Source organism: Xenopus laevis, chromosome 4L (genome assembly GCF_017654675.1).
Source record: "Xenopus laevis strain J_2021 chromosome 4L, Xenopus_laevis_v10.1, whole genome shotgun sequence".
NCBI classification, from domain to species: domain Eukaryota; kingdom Metazoa; phylum Chordata; class Amphibia; order Anura; family Pipidae; genus Xenopus; species Xenopus laevis.
This window is the reverse complement of record NC_054377.1, coordinates 93,400,100-93,424,752: the sequence shown is the minus strand read 5'-3', so window position 1 is coordinate 93,424,752 and position 24,653 is coordinate 93,400,100. Positions and strand designations below refer to the sequence as shown.

The window sequence follows — 24,653 nt, the reverse complement described above, 5'->3', positions numbered from 1 at the left end:
TGCAAGCAAGTCACAGAAACTCATTACAAACACAAATATCAGCTTTTATTTGGTGCAACGGAACATCCATGAACAGATAGAAACCTGTTAGATCCAATATGAACCAGCCAACCCCGGTGAGTTGCAAAACAAATTGATAAAGACACATACAATTAGATATCCTCCTGGATCATAGCAAGCCCCATGAATCAAACACCAAATACTTCAGACTACTATGGAGAAAAATACAGGCAAGCAAAACCTAGTCAATAGAGAATTAAAATGGTGGATAACAGCCAATAAAAAAAATCATATACATGCTGAATGACAAGCAAGCTATACATCTTTATGGAAATCTATATGGGGAAACACACTTAGCTTGTATTGCTCCTTGAACAAGAAATTTTTGTTTCACTATACAGGTATGGGATCGATTATCCGGAAAGTCGTTATCCAAAAAGCTCCGAATTATGGGAAGACCATCTACCAATGAGGCCATTTAAATCAAATCATTCAAATGTTTCTCTGTAATAATAAAACAATACCTTGTACTTAATCCCAACTAAGATATAACGAATTCTTATTGGAGGCAAAACCAGACTATTGGGTTTATTTAATGTTTACATGATTTTCTAGTAGACAAAGTATGAAGATCCAAATGACAGAAAGATCCCTTATCTGGAAAACCCAGCATTCTGGATAATAGATCCCATACCTGTATAAAAATGTCAAGGTCATTTGTATGCCCGATGTTGCATAGTTAATAGAAACTTACATGATTGCTACTTTCTGGTCAATATGAAGCAACTAATAAAAAAATACTGTAAAGAGAAAATCATTATCTTACTCCTTTCCCAATCATGAATCGTTCATTCTGTATTCCATTTTTACTGTTGTTTCTTGTATTGAATACAGATTCCCAGTAAGACCCGCTTGTAATGGCCGTGGCTGGCTTATGACCATGGTCACATGGAGCTAAGAAACAGACCATTCGCTTTGCTCATAGTCTGTAAAGAGAGATCCCATAAAACTATGGCAGCATAGGAATTCCCCTGTACTAAGCACAATTCAGCAGGAACAGTCCCCTAAGTTTGCTCATAGTCTATAAAGAGAGATGCCATAAAACTATGGCAGCACAGGTATTCCCCTGTACTAAGCACAATTCAGCAGGAACAGTCCCCTAAGTTTGCTCATAGTCTATACAGAGAGATACCATAAAACTATGGAGCATTGGTATTCCCCTGTACTAAGCATAATTCTGCAGGAACAGTCCCCTCAGTCTGGAAAAAATGCATTGCTTTTACTTGATTTTATATACTGTTTTCCTTAATTTTACACCAACATTTATTTATTATCTTTGTTATGGTGTTCCCCAAAATGTCTGACAGTTCTCTGTAAATGTTGTTAGTGAACTTAAGAGGTCTAAGATGTGTGCCATGGTTCTGTCTGTAAATATTTCATTCCAATTAGTATGTTGTGCATGTAATATAACTAGCAGAGGCCTTGCACATGCCCCCAATAGTGTAACATTAAAGGTGTGGTTCACCTTCAGGTTAACTTTTATGTATGTTATAGAATGGTAAATTCTAACCAACTTTTCAACTGGTCTTCATTTTTTATTTTAATATTTATTTATTGCTCTCCTTTTGAGCCTTTCCAGGTTTCAAATGGGGGTCACTGACATTGACTTGTAAGGCTATACATTTAGGGGAACATTTACTAAGCTGGAGAGAAGGATTCGAATGAAATAAACTTTGAATTTCAAAGTATTTTTTTGGGTACTTAACCATCGATTAGACTGCTACGACCTTCGACTTCGATTCCAACTAAAAATCGTTCGACTATTCGACCATTCGATAGTCGAAGTACTGTCTCTTTAAAAAATACTTTGACTATATACTTCAGCAGTTTAAACCTACCGAGGTACAATGTTAGCCTATGGGGACCTTCCCCAGTACTTTTCTAAGTTTTTTATGATCGAATAAAAATCCTTTGAATCGTTCAATATTCAAATTCGAAGGATTTTACTTTGAGGGTTTATTCGAGGGTTTATTAATAATTACCATGTGCCTACAACACAGTGCATCCTCAGATTTTGATCCTTCATATCACACTGACCAATCTGCCTGTTAGTTGCTGTGACTCTTGGGTTATATAAAAACCTGTCAGCCTTGTGTTTTTTTAGGAATTACATTGCTATTACTTTGTGTTACATTGTGATGCACAATGGCATTTGCAAAATTATGTAGATTTTAGAACCTGGGGTTCTCTCTGGAATGCAAGCTCAAATATGCACCAGGAAAGTATTTACATGAAGGAAATATGGCCTATTATAAAACAGAGGGATAATAGTCAATAATTAAATGGTAATGCTGCAGGTGCTTTTATGCAGGCCATGGAAAGCTGAAGTGACATTGTATTGTTTTTAATAGACATTATTCCTTAAAAGAACACAAGTTTCAATGAGCTGTGATTATGATCAAGGACATCACTTTATATAAGGAGATATTTGCAGGTTATTCTTAGCTTTATTTGTAACATTAGTTCTTCCAGCACAATAATTTTTGGGGCATTTAGTGCACAAGGTTTGTGTTAATTTTATCAGCGCTGAAATAGTTCCTCTTATATTGTACAGGTATGGGATCTGTTATCTGGAAGCCATTTATTCAGAAAGCGCTGAATTAAGGAAAGGCCGTCTCCCATAGACTCAATTTTATCCAAATATTTTTTTTAAATGATTTCTTTTTTCTCTGTAATAATAAAACAGTTGCTTGTACTTGATCCTAACTGAGATATAATTAATCCTTATTGGAAGCAAAACCAGCCTATTGGATTTATTTAATGTTTACATAATTTTATAGTAGACTTAAGGTCTGAAGATCCAAATTATGGAAAGATCTGTTATCTGGAAAACCCCTGTCCCAAGCATTCTGGATAACAGATCCCATACCTGTATGTTAATTTAGTTACTTGGTTACAACCAAATTCCTGAAACTCAGGCATCCAGCTGTTGTGAACTGTTGATTTGTTACAAAAGCAGCAATAGGAGAGAAGCAAGTTTGACACCCACCTCAAATCTGTGTCGTTCTAGGCATGTGTATAATTAATTCATAAATATGTCCTCCAGTAGCTACTAATGATTTAAATGATTTTGATAGCCAAGAAAGACACAAATCTTTCTAAAAGAGGACGCATTCTAATGTACGGTCTTGAAAGCCTTCATTGTACAGGTTTGGGATCTGTTATCCGGAAACCTGTTATCCAGAAAGTTCTGAATTACGGAAAGGCCGTCTCCCATAGACTCCATTTTATCCAAATAATCCACATTTTTTAAAATGGTTTCCTTTTTTTTTCTGTAATAATAAAACAGTACCTTGTACTTGATCCCAACTAAGATATAATTAATCCTTATTGGAAGCAGAACCAGCCTATTGTTTTTGTAATGTTTACATGATTTTTAAGTAGACTTAAGGTATGAAGATCCAAATTACAGAAAGTTCCCTTATCCCGAAAGCTCCAGGTCCCGAGCATTCTGGATAACAGGTCCCATACCTGTAAATATTTTCCATGATCATTCTTGATAACCCAGAAATAATAGATCAGTGGGACACCCTCAATTTGTATTGTTGAGCAGCACTGATCAGAATGCTTGGATTCCCCATCTGTTGTGCTATTGAGAAGACATGGGCTAAAGGTTGCTCTCTACACCCTGCAAATCAGTTAAGAGAAGCAGACAACAGTAATTCCTGACTGATCGATCACAAGCAAAGTTCCTTGTGTCATCAGCCTTCGTTTTACCTCTTCCTTTTTGCTTAACACATCGATATGCTATAATGTGAAACAATATATTAGTCCTGCATCAACTTGGGCAGGCATAAGGTATTTTTTAGTATATCCATTGGATCAGCCTGTGGTATAATTTGGCCACTCACATGGCAAAATTGCATTGAACAAAATAGTCAGCGCAGGTAGGCCATCACTCAGATGTAAAGATAAACTTGCAGGCAGCACTTTTCAAAGAAAGGTTGCACACCTTGTACTCACCCTGACAGGCAGTGCAATGTTGACCATTCTGAACAGCACTCCAACTGCATTTGTGACTGCAAGGGGCAATAGCAAGAGCACTATGGGGAGCAAGTGTATTCTGTGGCAAGGACAGGGTCCCAATGAGGGCTGCACCCCCTCCTGCCGCTCAGTACTTTGCTTGTATGAATGACCCCCCAAGGTATGGGAATGCCGACGTGCATCCACCCCCAACCCCACCCTTTCCTTTCCTAATGCAGAGCTGACCAATGTAGTCAGTGCTTTATTAGTGAAAGAATCTGTAGGACTCAGTGCTCAGTTTGGAGAACAGAGGCTTGAGGCTATTTGCAAGCCGTGACGCAACTTGAAAAGTGCAAAGAAATGGCTGACTGCGGCTTTTTTTTTTTGCACTTTGCATGCTGCAATCTAAAGGTGGCCATACACTATAAGATCGGCTCGTTTGGCAAGGTCGCCAAATGAGTGGATCTTAACCCGATATGCCCACTAACGGCTGGGCGATATCGGATGAATCGGAATGTTTGGCCCTGGGGCCGAACAATTGGCTTACAACTAGCTGATGCGGTCTTGGATTGTACAAAAAATAAAACGTGACCGATCAATATCTGCCCGATTTTTGGCCTGATATCAATCGGTGGGACCCATCGGGAGCCCCCACACATTGGCAGATAAGATGCCGAATCGGTCTAAAGGACCGATTTCGGCAGCTTTAATCTGCCTGTGTATGGCCACCTTAAATTTGCAAATAGGCCCTCATGTCTTTAAGAATTTAAAATGTCTTTATTGGCATAGATCACACATCTCTGGTATGAATAAGCTAAAATTTGATTAGCCAGATCAGTCGGGACAGTGTGTGTAAGGGAAGTGAGTAAAGAAGTGGTTCACCATTAAGTTAACTTGTATGTTATAGAATGAGAAATTCTAAGAGACTTTTCAATAGACGTTTCATTGTTTATTTTTTATAGTTTCTTTTATTATTTGTCTTTTTCCTCTGAATCTTTCATAAATTAAAAGGGGGGGGGGGTCACTGACCCCATCCAAAAGCTACAAACGCATTGCTATTGCTACTTATTATTACACATCATTCTATTCAGGTCCTCGACAATTCATATCCCAGACTAGGTATTCAAATCAATGCATGGTTGCTAAGGTAATTTGGACACTAACAACTAGATTGCTAATGTTGCAAACTGGAGAGCTGATAGATAAAAAAAAACACAAATAATAAATGAAATGAAATTGCAAATTGCCTCAGAATATCACTCTCTACATCATACTAAAAGTGAACTCAAAAGTTGAGCGATCCCTTTAAGAGAAGAATGAAAAAATAGTTTGGAGAATAGGCCTGCAATCTATGGTTCCCAGTGGGCCCCCAGAACTCCAGTCCTGCCCATTTACATAACGATTATTATACAACTCTGTTGAAGATTGGCGTGAGGAAACATGTGACCAGCTTTACTGTCTCAAAAAGTAAATTCCACAGTCATATGTCAGACTGTCATGTTGGTTTATTTTTTTTCTACAGTGATGTCTATGCTTACACCATTTTGTATACGGCTGGCATCGGCATTGACCTTCCCAGAAAAAGCAGCTATAATCAACATTATCAGAAAGTGTAACAAAATACTTTTGATATTCAGTATTAGATGGACATAGGGTGGGAACAAATTACAAACACTACATTCAAATAGTTTAGGACGTGTGTTTGAGTACTGTTGGTTTCCATCCCAAAGAGGCTTCATCACTTGGGTATGTCAGCTTGCTTGGTGCTATTCAGTGCAGGGGTTAGCTACTCTCCCCATGAACAAAATAGCATTTATAGCAACTTCTCGGATAAAGACCAGGAAGGGCCTATTGGCTCTGAATATGATCCGGTTCAGGTTCAAAGAACGTCCTGTCAAAATCACGGCAGTGGATGCGGCTGCCTCACTACCCTCCTCGTTGACCTATACAAGAAATAACAAGGCTTTATCTCAGCGATCAGATAAAGAACAGAAGAGTCCATCCTTCAAATGGAGACATTCCTACCCAACACATACAAAATCTTTATTTGTACAGAGCTAAATGTACCCCATAGAGCTTGGGATATAACAATTGGTAATATGATACACTGAGATAGATCTTTTTTTTCTAGGGAGTATATCATTGGTATCCCTTTGGCTTATAGCCTATATCCTTTTCTTTACCCCTCTATCTCATGTTCCATTCTCTTTCCTTCCTTCTCTCTTGTACCCTTCATCATTTTCTCCTTTTCTGTCTATCCCACTTCTATACTTTGATCCGTGTTCTACCACATACACCACTCAGTCCAGTTACTTTCCATCTCAGTAACTGTTATAAAATTCATTGATTTACTATATTTCTCTGTTTTTTCTTCAAGCTCCCCATTATATCTGCATTTACCTTGTCCATTGTTCTTTTTAAAATCTTACCTGCTTTAACCCCTTCGTCATTTTAACTTCCTTTTAAACCTCATCCTTCCCATTGCCCCACATATATTGGCTAACTGTTGGAGCGTGACAAAATGTCTATTGGTGACATTTTAATTGGTTATTGTTATTCTATTGTCTCTTATCCTCCACACTGTGTGCAAGGTAGAACAGCATCTCTCTGGACATAACGTTTAATAGACCACCATCAACTCCAGACTTCCTATTCCCTTTGAAAGCAATGTTGACATTTTTCCTCCCCCCAATACCATTGTTGTGCCCAACAATGGCTTTTGGGGGGGGCAATGGAATGTATAGGTCTTCTACATAGCAAATCACTGGGGTAATTTATCAGCACTAAGCATTTTTAACCTAGCCAGTAAACCAAGATAATAAAATGTTTGCATCCACTGTTCTACTGGCAGCGGACTTAAAAAAGCTAATCATTCACTGGCTGCTTTGAGTTACTGCCCAGGTGCCAATATGGCTAGTGTTGTTAAATAAGCCCCCCCTGAATTCCACAGGGATTACTCTGCATGGAAGAACCTTACAGATTACATGATATTACTTAACAAGTAATAACACACTTTGACCATGGATATACTGTCTTGCTCTATTTCAATACTACTCAATTACAACTTAAATATTATTAAAAATAAAATATATTACCTCTAAAAATGCCTTATGGAAAGCATCGGACACATACAAGTCTGTCCTTCCTCCTGCAATGATTCCTGGGGAAGGTGAGACGTAAGAAAATGAAGTACTACAACATCATGTTTAAAGAGGTCCATAGACTCTTTATTTGTTATTTTGATTATGAAATACCTGGTTAGTTTTGACAAGGGAGCCACTTAGAGCCAACGTTCATGTGCAGCCCCTATAGCTCCCCCACCTCATACACCTTTCAAATTATTCACATGATTAATTACTAATCAAATCAATAGTCTCTCTTCAAAACTGGTTGTTCTACATAATGTTTCTCCCACCATCATGTCACTAGGAAGGGATAATTATATGATGCCATGGGATACTGGGATAAGAGAAAATAAATGTAATATTCTGATTAGAATACAAATGGTAGGTAGATCTATCAATAGGTATACTTGAATGATTAACTAAAGGGAACTGACTTGCGTCAGAAAAGTATCAGTGTTGATGAAGATAGAAAGACTGGCGCTTATAGGGTTAAAGTGACCTGATGCTCAATGAATAATTTTTAATTTTCAGGCTCTCTCATTCCTGATAAAGTAATTTAGTGCATAGTTGCTGATCTTTTTTAAGCAACGGTTTATACCATTTTATAGTAAACCGTGGGTTTTTCTTTTTTAAAATACAACTTTTTTCTTGTTGCTTCCTTTGGCGCAAATTGCTTGGAAATCTAACACTTTTCTCTGCAAACCACTTTCCTTCATAAGAGCGCTGGGATTTGTGGTTTTATAGTTAGCTAGCTCTCAATTACCAGCTAGATACGGCTTAAATCTGAGACCACAGTCCCAGTGTCCCTGACTTCTCCTCCTTTGTGGGGTCCCTAAGATAGTACAAATACAAGACAGCTCTAACAGGACTTCTCCACCACTTACCTTTTCCTATTCAGTCTTATCTATGAAATCTGAGCATTTGTATTTACTTAATTGAATGAATTGAGAATTTACTCACATTAATTAATTGGTTTAAGCTCTTAGGGGAGTGGTTGTAAAAAAAAAAATGTATAACACCAAATCTTTTTAAAGGGCAATTTTAGGTTTTATCTACCAGTTGTCCTATGCACTAAATCACTTTATCAGGAATGGGATAATTAAAAATTATTCATTGAGCACCAGGTCACTTTAACCCTATAAGAGCCAGTCAGATTATTAGAATTATCTATTGCACTAGCACTTTACAACCTTTAGGGTTTGAGTAATTAAGCACTTTACGGGAAGTTAAATCCTGATTTTTACATATCACCTTTGTTCTAAATAATAGTTAAAATTCTCGATGTGTTCCTAAATAATTGGAACTTATTCAGTTGAATTAATTAACAACATATTAGAATTAATTTAAGGGATATCTTTCTATCTTCATCAACAAATGTAATATTCTACCACATACCTGGAAGCTTTGCTGAGTTTGGATCAAACAGGTCTACCAATCCCATTTCCTGTAATTTCTCCTTAACACTGAAGGAATCTTCCACCCGGAATCGAGGGAGATAAACAGATAACTGTAATTCTCGAGACTTCTGGAGCCAATTCCCAAGCTTTTCCAGTGTCAGGTTCTGCTCCACTGTTGTTAGCGGAGTCTCTTGCGAAGGTAGCACCAGCACCATTGTAATGTCATCACCTTTATAAGGCAGCTCAAGGACCTGAACTCCATCATCTTTAAAGGAACCATAACGGAATGTACCCTCTTGATACATGGTTGCAGTCAAGCAGTTGGAATTTTCAGCTGGGTGGAATTGGTCCATTTTCGTATTTTCTGAATTAAACTTGGATTTCCAAAGTCCCTGCAAGAACGTTTATTGTGATTTGTAGATTAATAATTAACATACAGGCCGATATTGAACTGGAAAATGATGAAGGATTCAAAGTTTAAAAAAAGTAACTTTTTTTTTTCTCTTTTTTTTTTAAAGGACAATACCCACCCTGGTGCAATCAATCAATCAATAAATCACTTTCCATGGACCAGTGCCTCAAAGGCATCTAACCTAACTTAGACCATCTCTTGTGCAGAAATTAAATTGTTACATTTTAAAGGGCTTGGTAGAGGGGAAACTATTATTACGACTTCCTAAGTTCCAAAAGCAATGATAAGCCAGTCCCATAATGTCAAAATCCCGAATAAGGGATTTAAATGCATATAAAGGGGAGGATATCTTCATAGTGGCACAACTACCGTACAGTAGTAGCAATTATGCTACTGTATTGTTGGGAGTTTTCTTGCCTACAGAAGATGCAATTTCCCTTGGGTGAACAAGCATCACTTTAACATTGCTCTTCTGCAGATTTCTATGGCTGATTGGTCTTTTTTTTATCATGCAGGGGATAGTACATCAGGTTTGTTTGGACTGAGAATTAAAAGAGGCCCTGGCAATGACACCTGGGTTGGCACCTTTTCTGGAAAAATAGACCAGGCTGTTCTTAGGGTTGCCAAATTTTCTGGAAAAAATACCAGCATGAGCATAGGGTTGCCAAATTTTAGGGAAGAAAATACAGGCCTTTGTATTTTACTTTTCTTCTCTATTAATAACAGTGGGATCAAACAACATTTTTTTCAAACCAGTCTGGCAAAATACTGGCCAGATGGCAATCCTACCTTCATGTAGAAAGGGCTGGGAAATTTTGTAAGGGATGAAGCTTTGATTGAAGTAACGTTTGATACAGTAGCACATGTCAAAGGATTTGTCCAGCAGTACTTTTACCTTGAAGTAGATGGCATTTATCAGCACCAATACTGTGTCAGGAGTGATGGCGTCCTTAGGGATCACATCAGTTATTCGCTTCTCTGTTTTATTGGATACCCAATTATTAATTATTTCACGGGATAGTTCAGGCTTATCCTACAGGGGATAACCAAAAAAGCATTTTTAACTTATAAAACAGCAGGAAAGGTGAAATTAAAAACAATTAGTCATTCGGTTAGAGACTATTTTATTGAAGTGAAAGATATGCTTAAAGAATCAGTAACACCATAAATCATTTATTAAAAACTGTTAATTCATCACAAACAAATAACCTATATATTGCAGCAGTGTTGCTGAAGGAAACACACATTATTCTACCCGTAAGGAGTAACTGCACATATAAAACCCTTTTATTATTAGTTGTTATTGGTCCATTGGCTTCATCAACGAAATTCCCTTCTCTACAGCTTTTGTGAGTAGACAATGGTTCAGATATTTGCTTGGGAAGCTAACCAAGACTTTTTTGCAGTGGATCCCCCCTGCAAAACAACAAACTCCCTCCCCTCGCCAGCCCTCTCTGTCCATCTGCCCACTCCCTTCCCTTGCTTGGAGAAAAACATCACTGGTGATGTTGCCTATAGCAACCAATCAGCAATAATATTTCAACAACTACAAGTTAAAAAACAAAATAAAAGATCTGATTGGTAACTATGGGCAACATCACAGGTGATGTTTGTCTCCAATGTTTTGCACAGCATGATTAATGATGATAAGCCCCATAGTGATTATTTGTGCTGTGTTATGGTTGGTTCTAATCAGGGCCGTCATCAGGGGGGACACTTGTCTTGGGCCCTGAGGTTTTTTTCTGCCTTACGGTGGCCATACACAGAGAGATCCGCTCGTTTGGCGATGTTGCCAAACGAGTGGATCTCTCCCTGATATACCCACCTTGAGGTGGGCGACATTGGACTAATCCGATCGTGGGCCCTAGGGCCCAACAATCGGATCATAATGCAGGAGTACGGGCAGTCGGATTGCAGGAATGCATCAACAAACAGACGTGGATCCAACAGGATTATTAGCTCTGCTGATCATCATCTGCCCGACTTTTGGCCAGATATCGATCGGGAAAGCCCGTTGGAGTGCACCATACACACGCCAGTAAGCTCCAGCTTTTATCTTTAGGGGTACTCGGCGGTGCAGCACTTATTTGATCAGCTGGCCCCCTGCTGTCAAAGAGCTGTAGACTTCAGAAGGGATGGCAGAACTCACTTGCAGCAGCATTTTTACTGTAACAACTTTCTCGAGTATGAATTGGTCACTAAAGTTTAAGTCCTGGGAAAGCCACATGGGGATTGGATAGGCTGGAGGGGAAGATCAAACTTTACCCATCAAATCCCTGTGCAGCTGTACCATGATTTAGACTGCAGTAACCAATCAGCAGAAAGAATATGCAGGCACCTGAGCTCCTGCCCTCCCTTCCAAAGTTTCCAAATCACTGACAGCAGTGGGGGGCTGGAAATCAAGTAAGTTCATTTAAAACTTTTGTTCTGGCAATTGTTTTTTTTTTTTTTTTTAACTTGCAGGGGAAGGGGGGCTGGCCACCAATGGGTCTGAGGCTGGCCTGGGGTAGGTGGAGCCCAGAAAATGTTGACGTATGGGGCCCTGCAATTTCTGATTTTCTGACACATCTACTGGACTTTTAGCAATATCTGTTCATAGGCAGATATGTTACATTTTATACATATTAATATAGACTGTTCATACAAAAAAAAAATTCTGAGTGCAATATTTTGGTGATCTGACCACATAATGTAAAAGAACCAGGGTTGTTTTACAGAAGATTTACAATTAAGGACTCAGATAGACATACAAAGGTAGGTAGATAGAATGATTAATAGGCAGAGAGACAGACTTACCCTAAAGTTTAAGGGCCACAATTTAGCCCCATACACTATCTCACTGATATCTTGATAGGTTTCATTAAAGGTCAGAGACTTCTCACCAAAAAGGCGATTGACAGATACCAGTTCGGATGACTTGTTTGCTTTTCTGAAGAGGCGGCAGTTGAGCTTTGCAAAGAAGTAGTGTATTTGATCAGAAGCCCGCTCTGAAACTGTGTCAAAGTGGAATACCTTCAGTGGAGGGCAGAACAGTGAAAATTTAGATAAATGTGAAACATTTTCGCAAAAAACTTAGCAACAATACATAAAGTGCTTATATATATATATATATATATATATATATATATATATATATATATATATATATATATATATATATATATATATATATATATATATATATATCATCAATTATAACTACCTGATCTCACTTTTCTTTGTAGCTATTTTCACCCTAAACTTTGTGCTCCTTCCATCACACAGTGTGGAACTAAAGATACAGATCCTCAATTATACAATTTTCTTCATACTCTTACTGACAGGACTAAATTACCAGTGGCTTTCCAAGGTCTACCACTGTTCCTATCTCATAGGGCCCTGGAGGCTCCATGTCAGAAACAGGGTATCAAGAAACAAAGGGCATGCAATTTCAGTAGAACAAATATACGTAATTCATCTATTTCAGTGCTGTTTAACTTTTTACATGTAGAGGGCCAGTTACTTCTTATATCACATGTTTGAAATAATTACATATAAAGGAATTCATGGAGCCCTCAAGCAGTCAAAATCCTATGGCCCCTGGGCTTCCTGATCTAGGTCATCATTTGCTCCTCATCATGACACGATAGAATAAAATCTATCAATACATGGCAGTGGTAACCGATCCTTGTACCCTGTTCAAGATATAGAACACCCATAGTGATTTCTCCCTAAAACAGAAATGTTATACTGGAGACAGAATACATTAGAGATTGCTTTTAGGTTCTTTTTTTACATTTTTGTCCTCTCCTCAACTCACCTCCATAAGTTGCTTCAGTGTGTTATTGCAGGCACCCAGTTTTGCCATTGTAAAGGCTTGAGAGATGCTCAGGGGTGACATAAAGATATTTTCTTTGTCACGCTTGGAGTCAGCGAGATTTTTATAGAAAGCAATTGCAAATTTAGCATTGGCCTGGGAGAGTTCATATACACGAGGGTTAGTGGACTCAGGAACCTTCTGTTCTTGCGTTGTAGGTTCTTTCTCCTTTTCCTCGGTTTCAACCACCTCCAGAGGTTTCCGGTAGACACACATGGGAGTCAGAGGTATATCTTTAGGTTTTGCCAGGCATATGTCAGCATGCTGTGGCTGGAGGTATGCTGAGCCCAAGAGGCTGAGAAGCAACAATGAAAGCAGATACATCCCTAGAACAAAAAGGCAGGATAATAAAATACAATTTAATGTATTCAACTATACACTCAACATTATTTCCATTTGTCAGAAAAAGCACAAGTTGAAAATTACCACTATGAATTAGATTACAGTATATATATTTATTCATATGGCAAGTCAAATAAATTAGCTGCATGTAAATGCATCATTCATTTTACATTATGTAGACAATGGGGAATGAGCCCATTTAGGAAATAGTGCACCTACTAACATTATCAAGCGTTGCAAATCTTCTCTACATAGTACTTTGTCTGAGCTTTTAGCTTTCTGTGAATAACACAGTAAGCAGGTCATCTGTAAGCCTAGTAAAGTCTGTTGTCTGTTGTTCTTTTAGGGCAGAGACACACGCTCAGATAAATCGCCTCTTCTTCGGGGCGACTAATCTCCCCGAACTGCCTCCCGCCGGCTAGAATCTAAATCGCCGGCGGGATGGCACTCAGAGTGCTTTGTTTTCCGAAGTCACCCGAAGTTTCCTAGTGAGGCAACTAATCCAGTGTCAATAAAACCATTATGGAAAATAGAAACAGTTATATGGGGGCCCATCATTGCCTAGTTACACCACAGACGCTGGTTATGCCGTTTGTTCAAAATACTTGGGACCTGTGTTTTTATGGATAAGGGATCTTTCCCTACTTTGATCTCCATACGTTGTCTGCTAAAAATCAAGACATTAAATAAACCCAGTAGGATTCAGGATCAATAAACAAGGTATGCTCATTATTATTAGAAAGGAAAAGGGAATTGTTTTTTAAAATTAGGATTATTTGCTATTAAATGAAGTCTATGGGCGATGGCCATCCTGTAATTCGGTACTTTCTGGATACCGGGTTTCTGGATAACAGATACCATACCTGTACTACTTTCCAATAAAGCCTTTGCAAATTTCTGCAGTACATGTTTTAGTTTTTTTTAATTAAAAAACACTTTGAATCTTTAGGCCCTTAAGGCAGTGGATGTTTGACTTCAAGCCCCCATGGGAAATCATCCATTGGTTTGTGCAACAAGATTACAGATATAGGAAACAACAGTGTATCATTCATTCTGCCACAGTTCCAAAAATATGTAGGACAGCCAATAGGTGTTTGCTCCCAATATCACCCTGACTGACCTTCAAGCTGGGCCTTAAGGTGTATTAAGGAAAGTAAATGAACATTCTCTCTGAAGTGCCCCTAAACTAACCTTTAGGCTGGATCACTCCTTCCACTAATCCAGGGAATGCAGCCCCACAGTTTGGAAACTCCTGCCTTACATTATTTAAATATTGGCCCATAAACATATTGCCCAGCCACTATAACATAGGGCAAATTACCCCTCTGGGACTATTTAATCTGTACACTGCTTTCCTAAAAATCTGGCCATATGTTCTCACCTGCTCCAGAGCCTGTGCTTCAGTGATCCTTTAAGAACGAGGAGACAAGAGAAAATCCTTGCTGTATGTGAGCAGTTCTGCTACTGAACCACTGGTCAGAAAGCACAAGGACACAGGGGAAAGGTGGATGACCAGCTTGTTGACATGTTAAACAGTTGTGTTTTATCACTTTGATCTGATTCCCTGGAGTGGTTTTCTTTTAACCAATGCATCACCAAGGGTTCCTCCAACACAGGTCAATTCTACATTGGTTAAACAAAAATACAAAACAAAAATTATAACAATGTGAGGGTTTAATCATTTGTGTCCTGTAGGTACAGACCCACAGTTAAAAAAAGATGCCAGTGCTGAACCCACAATAAAAAAATGACATTTGTGCTGCAGAATAAACAAATATTGAAGGCAATTCTATATGTAGGTGAGTAAGCAGCCTTAAGGAAGCAGTACTGGAGAGATATCAGGAATGCACTGAATCCACTTTTTTTGGGGATTAAGCCAAATACTTCCACTAAAAAGTATCCAAATCCTACTTTGCATATGTAAACTAGCAAAGTGGCAGTAGAAAATTCTGCCTGTAAAATGATCAGCTATTTCTGTAATCATGTGATCAAAAGTTATGTGATTTTATGGGTTCACAAATATGAATATTGTCATGGTTTGATAGATTATGACATTTCTGGTGTTTAACACATAGGGGCAAATTCACTAAGCGCCGAATGCTAGCTTTACTTCGCTAGCGTTTGGCATTTTCGTTACTGCGCAAATTCACTAACGAACGCTGGTGTAGTTTCGCTAGTGTTACTTCGCACCCTTATGCCTGGCGAAGTTTCGCTAGTGACGTAACTACGCAAATTCACTAACGCGCGCAGTGTACTGAACGCTACCTTTTAAGCTAGACTTCCTTCGCCACCTCAGACCAGGCGAAGCGCAATAGAGTAGATAGGGATTGCTTCAAAAAAAGTCAAAATTTTTTCCAAGTCCCAAAAAACGCTGGCGTGTTTTCTACATTATGGGTGATAGGCTGAAAAAGATCGAAAATTTTTTTGGGGCTCCCCTCCTTCCCCCCTACATTTCCTGACTCATGGCAACTTACCTAGACAGTGGGCACATGTGTGGGGCAAAATAAAAATTTTATTTGATGTTTTGAAGCTTTTCTAGCCATTTGTAGTGCTGATACGTATTCCTCCATTGAAATTTGAATTTGGCGCCATATGCAAATTAGCCTTCGCTAGCGTAACTTCGCTTTACTTAGCGAATCAACGCTAGCGCAACTTCGCAACCTTACGCTACCCCTGAGCGCAACTTCGGATTTTAGTGAATTTGAGAAGCACTGGCGAAACTACACCTGGCGGTGTGGCGAAGTGCGGCGAAGTTACGCCTGGCGCAACTACGAATCTTAGTGAATTTGCCCCATAGATTTAGGCCAGTCTCACAGGTACGGTTGCCACCTTTTCTGGAAAAAAATACCGGCCTTCCTTAATTAACATTGGGATCAACCATCGTTTTTACCGGCCAGGCCTGTAAAATACCGGCCAGGTACCGGTCAGCTCACAGGTGACAAGACTCTCATGTAAATTAATGTAACAAGATTTGGCCAGTCAAAGGTCAGGGCATGAGTCAATACAATCTTTTGGGCCACTAGACAGTGATCAATTCATAATATGTGACAGAACCACATCAATGGCCCAAAGTGGTATTGGACCAGTGATCTCTTTGAACCTGCCTGATATCTGATCTGTGGCCATGGTTGGGGAGGCTGTTGTTGTTGCTCCAATAGCTACTTGAGATTCATTTTAAGTAGCCAATCGCAGCGAATACACCTACAGCATTGATTTTGTTAGACGAGCGGTCATAATCACTTATTTTAGACCTTGGGCTGGCGACTTCTACTTCACTGAAATAAAACCAGGAGTACTATTCTAGCGAGTGCCATGCTGCCATATTCTTCTTGTCCCTGGAATCTTTGCTGCAGCCCTGGACTTTGCACATGCTCAGTAGAGCAACATTTCTGCCTTTTATGTCTAAATTCCAATGTGATGTTACTGCGAAGGTGAATATGACAGTGTGCTAATCCTTAGAATAGTAACCTGGGCTTTCTACAGTGAAGGAGGGTACATAAACAGGCATCACTTAGTTAGCCTTAAAAGGGTCATTACTGCCTTGGGGCTGCCTTAAAATTGTATTTTCACTCACTGAAATATACCTGCAGCAGCTTTTCCTTCACTGGAGAAAACAGCAGCTCCAATACCAGCTCAGGTAACAAAAGCCACCTCATGTGACAGGGGGACAACCATTTTCTTTAGCATAGCTGGTAAATTAAACATTAATTCACTGTTACTGAGGTCCAGATATCCGCAAAGTTCAAAGAATTGCCTGGCATGACCTATGCACAAACAGCAGATCTGCATCATTCGATTTGCAATATTCTATGCAAGAGGTTCCCCAGGAGAAAATCAGTCTATGACCGTAATGTCCAATTATAGCTTTAGATTTTTTATTTTGGCACAACTTTACTTTTTACAGTACAATGTTTTAAATAGAAGGAAAAGATTGCCGGTCTATTTACGTACATTTGGTATAGGATACAAGAACTACAGCAGATATAGAACAGGTACAGCAGCTCACATCAAGGCTTTGGCATTACTGTGGGATCTGCTATTGGGCCATTTGTGCAACGTTTATTGCAGACAGGAAGGCGTAGGCGATACTTGCCACAAGTATGGATAAGCCAATTAACTACATTCTGACAGTTGGCTTGGTTAGAATAAATGATGTTGTTTCATTGTCAGAGTGAATGATTATCTAGTCCCATGGACACCGACTTCCAGAGCAAACAAACACAGTCCTGTTTGGTTATTCAGTAACTTGGAGATAAAGGATCACATTCTTTTGTCTGTATAAAGCCCTCATGCCTTTCCATTTTCTAGCAAATGTCAATCAGGGTACAATTCCCACAAAAAGGTTTTGCGCTAAATAACTTGAATAGCACTATAAATAATATATTTTGTGCTCATATTACAGCCCGTTTCTACATGGAGAGGATTAATATGTGAAGGGCTATTTATCAAAATTAATATTTGTGTAATATTAGAGGGGTTTTCAACCAAGGCTAAACTCATATTTTAAAAAGCACGAATGTCTGCTTATTGTATGAATTAATAAAAACGAAGAACAAATCTGAATGAGAAAACCTCAAAATCCTAGTTTGCTGCAAATTTTGTGTTTACAATAAAAAAAAAAAATCCCAAAACTTTGACAAATTCCAAAACCTCAAAATAAAAATATTTCAACATTTGCTAAGGACACCTCCAATTGACCATGACAAGTATTATTAGATAGTGTACTTTTACATTAGAGGTTTGTGTGGTTTTAATGCTTAATAAATAGCAACATTTTGTGTTTAAGAACTAATCTTCACATGCAAGATATTTAGGGCTAAAAAGTTATAATCATGGAAAAACTAAATACGTATGTTAATAAATCAGCCCTTTAGTGATGATTTTTCTGTTTTCCCTACTAGTACAGCTGTAGGATCCATTATACAGAAACCAGTTATCTGGAAAGCTCCAAATTACGGAAAGTCCCTCTCCCATAGAGCCCATTTTATTCAAATAATCCAAATTTTTAAAAATTATTTCCTTTTTCTCTGTTATAATAAAACAGTACCTTGTATTTTATCCAAACTAAGATATAATTAATCCTTATTACAGACAAACCGGCCTATTGGGTTTATTTAATGTTTACATGATTTTCTAGTAGACTTAAGGTATGAAGATCCAAATTACAGAAAAATCTGTTTATACGGAAAACCCCAGGTCCCGAGCAGTCTAACAGGTCCCATACTTGTAGTTATACCCTTTTTCAAGCTCCATTTCTAACCTAGGAACATTTCTATCTACTTGTTTTGTTAAGCATTAGTTTTCCTTTAACTTCCTGTGAGTATGGTGTCTCTGTCAGATGAAGAACATGACAGGTGGGGGTCTGGTCACTCCCTTGGCATTAAGCAATGGCTCAGTGGGCACTTCAATCCAGCTGGAAATGAAGCTCCAGTATGATTAACCTTATATTAAATCTCAATTTTTATGCATTAACCTTTAAATACAATAGGCAGAATATCATTTCAATACAAACTCTATATATTTGACTCACACCGAACATCCGTAGATCATCTCTTTAAAGGAAAACTATACCCCCTAAACAATGTAGGTCTCTATAAAATGATATTGCATAAAACAGCTAATACAAAACCCTGCTTCTAAGGTTGCCACCTGGCCGGTATTTTACCGGCCTGGCCTGTATAAATGTTGCTTGATGCCAATGTTATTTATAGGGAAAAACCATAAAAATATAGGAAGGCCAGTATTTTTTTTCCAGAAAAGTTGGCAACCCTACCTGCTTCATGTAAATAAACCATTTCCATAATAATATACTTTTCTAGTAGTATGTGCAATTGGGTAATCATAAATAGAAAATTTTTAAAAAATAAGGGCCACCCCCTGGGATCCTACGATTCACTGTACTCACAAACAAACCAACAACCCATACATGTTAGGTCACCTGAGCCAATTAACAGACAGAGTTTGTGTCTGTTGCTTCAACACTTTTTCCTGTTACAGTTAGAGCTGCAGTATTTCTGGTCAGGTGATCTCTGAGGCAGCACACAGACCATCACGAAATGGTGGCTCAAGGCAAGAGATGTAAAAGGGCAAGATTTACTTCAATAAATATTCCAGTTTGGTAAGATTCTTTAATGTCACTTAGGGGCAGATTTATCAAGGGTCGAATTTCGAAGAACAAAAAACGTCGAAATTCGACCATCGAATTGAAAAACTTTGAATATCTAATTCGAAGTTTTTTCATCGAATTTGGCAATCCTACGATTGAATAAAAATCGTTCGATCGAAAGATTTTAGCGTACGATTTTTATTCGATGTGTAAAGACTTAGAAGTTTGTAGAAGGTCCCCATAGGCTAACATAGCAATTTGGCAGGTTTAATTTGGCGAAGTATTGAAGTCGAATGGTTGAACGATTTTTACTTCGATATCAAAGTAAATTCAAAGTCGTAGTATCCTATTCGATGGTCGAAGTATTCAAAAATTTACTTCGAAATTTGACTTTTTGTACTTCGAAAATTCACTCAAACCTTAGTAAATCTGCCCCTTAATATGATATAAACTATCTATCTGTTGCTTAAAGGAAAACTATACCCCCAAAATGAACACTTAAGCAACAGATAGTTCATATCATATTAAGTGGCATATTAAAGAATCTTACCTAACTGGAATATATATTTAAGTAAATATTGCCCTTTTACATCTCTTGCCTTGAGCCACCATTTCGTGATGGTCTGTGTGCTGCCTCAGAGATCACCTGACCAGAAATACTTCAACTCTAACTGTAACAGGAAGAAGTGTGGAAGCAAAAGACACAACTCTGTCTGTTGATTGGCTCATGTGACCTAACATGTATGGTTTGTTGGTATGTTTGTGAGTACAGTGAATCCTATGATCCCAGGGGGCGGCCCTTATTTTTTAAAATGGCAATTTTCTATTTATGATTACCCAATGGCACATACTACTAGAAAAGTATATTATTATGAAAATGGTTTATTTACATGAAGCAGGGTTTTACATATGAGCTGTTATATGCAATATCTTTTTATAGAGACCTACATTGTTTGGGGGGTATAGTTTTCCTTTAAGTATTCATTTTGGGGGTAAAGTTTTCCTTTAAAAGTGAGCTAAACCCCAAAAACAAACGTGACTAGAAATGCCATATTTTATATAGTGAACAAGCCGAAAGGTTCAGCATCTCAAGTACTCACTATCCTGGATTTTGTTAGGGGCATTAGTGACACACACATACTCAGTGTGCTCTGGGCTAAGCTTAGGGGTCGCCACCAAATAAAAAAAAAATGATCATCTGTCATAAAAGTGGATGCTACCCGGCTGATTATTAAATTTTGATGCTGATTGCACTGGTTTTTGGGCTGCCATGTAATGGGAATTTGTTTTAGTTAAAGGGATACTGTCATGGGAACATTTTTTTTTCCAAAATGAATCAGTTAATAGTGCTGCCCCAGCAGAATTCTGCACTGAAATCCATTTTTTATATTCAATTTTGAAATCTGACATTGGGCTATACATATTGTCAATTTCCCAGCTGCCCCAAGTCATGTGACTTGTGCTCTGATAAACTTCAATCACTCTTTACTGCTGTACTGCAAGTTAAGAGTGATATCACCCCCTCCCTTTTTCCCCCCAGCAGCCAAACTAAACAACAATGGGAAGGTAACCAGATAGCAGCTCCCTAACACAAGATAACAGCTGCCTGGTAGATCTAAGAACAACACTCAATAGTAAAAACCCATGTCCCACTGAGACACATTCAGTTACATTGAGAAGGAAAAACAGCAGTCTGCCAGAAAGCATTTCTCTCCTAAAGTGCAGGCACAAGTCACATGACTGGGGGCAGCTGGGAAATTGACAAAATGTCTATCCCCATGTCAGATTTCAAAATTGAATATAAAAAAATCTGTTTGCTCTTTTGCGAAATGGATTTCAGTGCAGAATTCTGCTGGAGAAGCACTATTAACTAATTCATTTTGAAAAAAAACTTTTTTTCCATGACAGTATGCCTTTAAGAATTGGGTTTGCATCGTGACTTTCATATTGTACATTTTTGTATATTGTGCATTGGTCCTATGCTTAGGTGACTGAGAGCCGTGCACCAATTCATATATTGTTGTTTGAGTGTCAAAGATCATAGAATATATGTAGTGATGTAGTGGCTAAAAGTAGTTTATGAGTTAGATCCAGGTCTGTACTGGGAGTCAAAATAGGCCCTGACTTTTTAAATACATAGAGGGCCAAACAGCCCTCAACCAGCCCACTAAATAATGAGTCTATGGCATCTTACAGCAGCCCCTCACCCACAGATTGCCAGTCCAGGCCTGACTAGCTCTGTACACTCTGCAGTTGGCGTCGCTTTGTGGCAAGCAGAGGGTGCTGTTTATGCGCAGTCCTGTTCCAATAGCATAGATCCTCCATTGCAGCGGGTTGCCAGGTGTTATTTCTTAAATAATACGCATACTTCATATTTTTACAATTTTGTTTATTAAACCTCCGCAGGGCACAGTCACAGAACAATCAATAAGATTGGTGTATATCACAAGCTCTTTTTCAAGCAAAATGCATCAAAAAGTTAAAAAGTTAAAAAAAAAAAAAAAACAGAACAAAACAAAAAATTTAACTCCACCCAAAAAGGTGATTAATAGCTGCAGAATGTCTCGGAGAGACCGGTATGAGCCAAAAGAACAAAGAAATTATTAATAATAATAATCGTAAACTGAATCCGGCCGGAAAGAATAGATTTCAGAGTAAGGTTACTTCTTGCAACTGGAAATGTCGGGCGCTTTCTTGGGATGTAGTATGAATGACATCAGTGACCAATGACAAACAACTAAACGAGATTAGTTTAGAGCCAAAGATCAGTGTTGCACAAGATGGCAGCTATCTGTAATGTACATATATTGCACCACAGACAGAGCTTCATGAAAACATGCTGGCATAGAAATCATTGATTTAAATGCAAGAGGTCGTCTTACTGACCAACAAAGTTGTAATGTGCATTTTTTTTTTATCAATAGTAGCATAACATTTCTTGGGGTAACTACTGAGGGAAAGGATCCTCAGAATCCGTATGTGGAATGCCTGTGAGAAGTAGAGGAAACAGGAAGCTCAACCACTGGTGCTAAAATATTAAAATCCTTAAAATGACAAGAGTTCCTCTATTGCTCCCTGTTAGAATTGTCGTAATTAGTCAGGCAGTGAGTGAATCCTTCAGTTTCACCAAAATGAACAAAAAACTCACCCCAAGAAATGCTATCAAAAGAAAAAACATTTAGCTTGATTTAGCAACTACATATCCAAAGGCCAAAAAGAAAGGTAAACGTTCTATGCCATATATTTACATGTTACTCTTCTGCTTGAAGTAGTGATCGTGCTGTAAATGCCCATACAGAAAGTCAACTTGCATGGAGTATTTCTATTGTAGAAAAACACAATGATTAAGCGCCCTACATTTCACAGGTGCTTTATGGGCCCTGAAAACAAACCATTCAGACTAAAGAAGTCTTAGTCATGCAATAGCTAAAGCTGCCAATGTAGTAAAGGACCAAGTTGGCTAACTTAACTGCTCCCTATGATCTAATTGTTTTGGCAATTTTATCTGGATTAGAGCGGTTAGATCCACATATACTGTTCAATGGTCAGCCTCGTTGCCTTGACATCTACAGCCAGAGATTCAATTGATGCAAAAAAAAAAAAAAAAAAAAAATGATCTTAAAAGAGGAACTGTCTTCCCTTTAATTAGGTTTCTGCTCTGCTTCAAAGTGTAGGGGAGGTAGTGATTAGCATGGAGCAGTCTTGCTGGGTAACAGTTGCTAACACATAAACTGGAAAATGCAATGCTGAGCTTCAGATAGAGAAACAACACTTTTATGCTGAACTCTGAGCACTAACCCCCTCCTGCCAGTTAAGAAATGTTTTTTTGTTTTACTTTTTAAGTCTCCAAGCAAACAGGAGCTGGGTGCCGAGCCTATGCTACTCCTCAACTAGGGGGGACACTGTCACAGAAAGCAACTACTTGAAGGTTCTGCAAAAGTGGCCAATGCTAATCACGGTCTATCTCAAGTTGAAGCAGAGCCTTTTTTCCAAGAGGGTCCAGTATCCCTTTAAATGTTGCCCTTACTACAAGGCTTTTACATGTAGAACAGGAGGTTGGCTGCTCTCACCAATAAACACTTCAAGAGCAACATTGCACAAATACCCTGTATTGATATGCAAACTACACAGGGAAATAAAATACTTATTACATGACATAAGACTTCTTTAGGCTGAAAACAGCTGCACTGCTTTTTTTTTTTTGTTACAATCACAGATCCCAGGTAATATTGTAAATTGCCTACCAGTTAAAGGCTTCCCCACGTTTCTACATTATTGAGTTATAACACCATTAGAAAACAGCAACTTCACAGAAGTTATTGGCTAAACAAATTCGTCTGAATGCTTTTTCATTTTCTTTTTTTTTCTTCTTCATTGTTTTGATGAGGCAGCTGGTAAAAAGCAGGAATATTCATTTGCTATTTGAATGGGAATTAAGAAAGCAATTATCTAATCGACTGAATCAGGACAGACAGGGTAGATTTTCATTATCAGAAGAGAAGCAAGAAGGGTTTTTAATACCCTGTAGGTAATATAAACTTCAGAGGCACCCAAGCAGTTAGCTGGGATACAGCCTGTAAATGAAGAGTAGCATTTGTAAGTAGCATTTAAGTGCTCATGGGAATAACAGGAAGGGATGCAGAAACATTGAACTCAAGAGTCTGTATCTGTAACAACTGGATGCAAAAGGTTTCTAATGAACACTGGCAAGGCCCATACAGACTTCACAGAACAAATATGTTTTTAGACTAATGCTTTTGCTGTGATATATTTACAGTTACAGTACTCAACAGCTGGACAGGGGCGGCTACTTGGACTATTAAATCTCTACTGAAAGCAAAAATCATCTCCATCATTAGAAGAAATGCAATGGCTGCCATCACAAGAAGGGAAACTACCATTTGCCTCCCAACAGATAGCACAAAATATGCAATATACAGAGTACAATGCCATGTGCCGAGGTTACTTCATGCCCCAAGAAGCTGCACAAGAAATCACACAGTTCCTTTTGGTTAGTGAATATAACTTCCAGGGGGGAAAACAGCTATTTTAGCATTAGGATACAGTAAATCCCCTTTAAACGACTGACATGATGGCTTAGATGTTAGAAATCTAAAAAAACAAACTGGTCGTATACAAAATTTCCCTTTTCAGAACACAAGCGACTGTCAGTATGACAGTTATAAATATCGCTTGCTGTAACTTTCCATGGCAGTCATTGCTGCTGTCAAATCCTGTGTAGTTACTAACTGTCCGCTGCAATTTAAACAAAGTGTTGTCCGTGTAGTGGTTCCCTGGATACACCGTCTTAGGCATCCAATTATTGTGGCAAAACATCATAGAAGATTGGGAATCACACACTGGGCAGAAATTCACTGCTATTAAGCTTTTA

At 38.4% G+C, this 24,653-nt stretch overlaps 1 protein-coding gene across 1 annotated transcript; it reads right to left on the bottom strand.

Moving 5' to 3' along the window:
* Positions 1 to 4,975: 4,975 nt before the first annotated feature.
* Positions 4,976 to 14,676, bottom strand: serpinc1.L (serpin peptidase inhibitor, clade C (antithrombin), member 1 L homeolog). The gene is given in 7 exon segments (NM_001086610.1): positions 4,976 to 5,966; positions 7,119 to 7,183; positions 8,544 to 8,937; positions 9,853 to 9,990; positions 11,754 to 11,969; positions 12,757 to 13,139; positions 14,537 to 14,676. Coding segments are annotated over 6 exon segments (1,371 nt in total). The 5' UTR covers positions 13,138 to 13,139; positions 14,537 to 14,676; the 3' UTR covers positions 4,976 to 5,789.
* Positions 14,677 to 24,653: the final 9,977 nt, after the last annotated feature.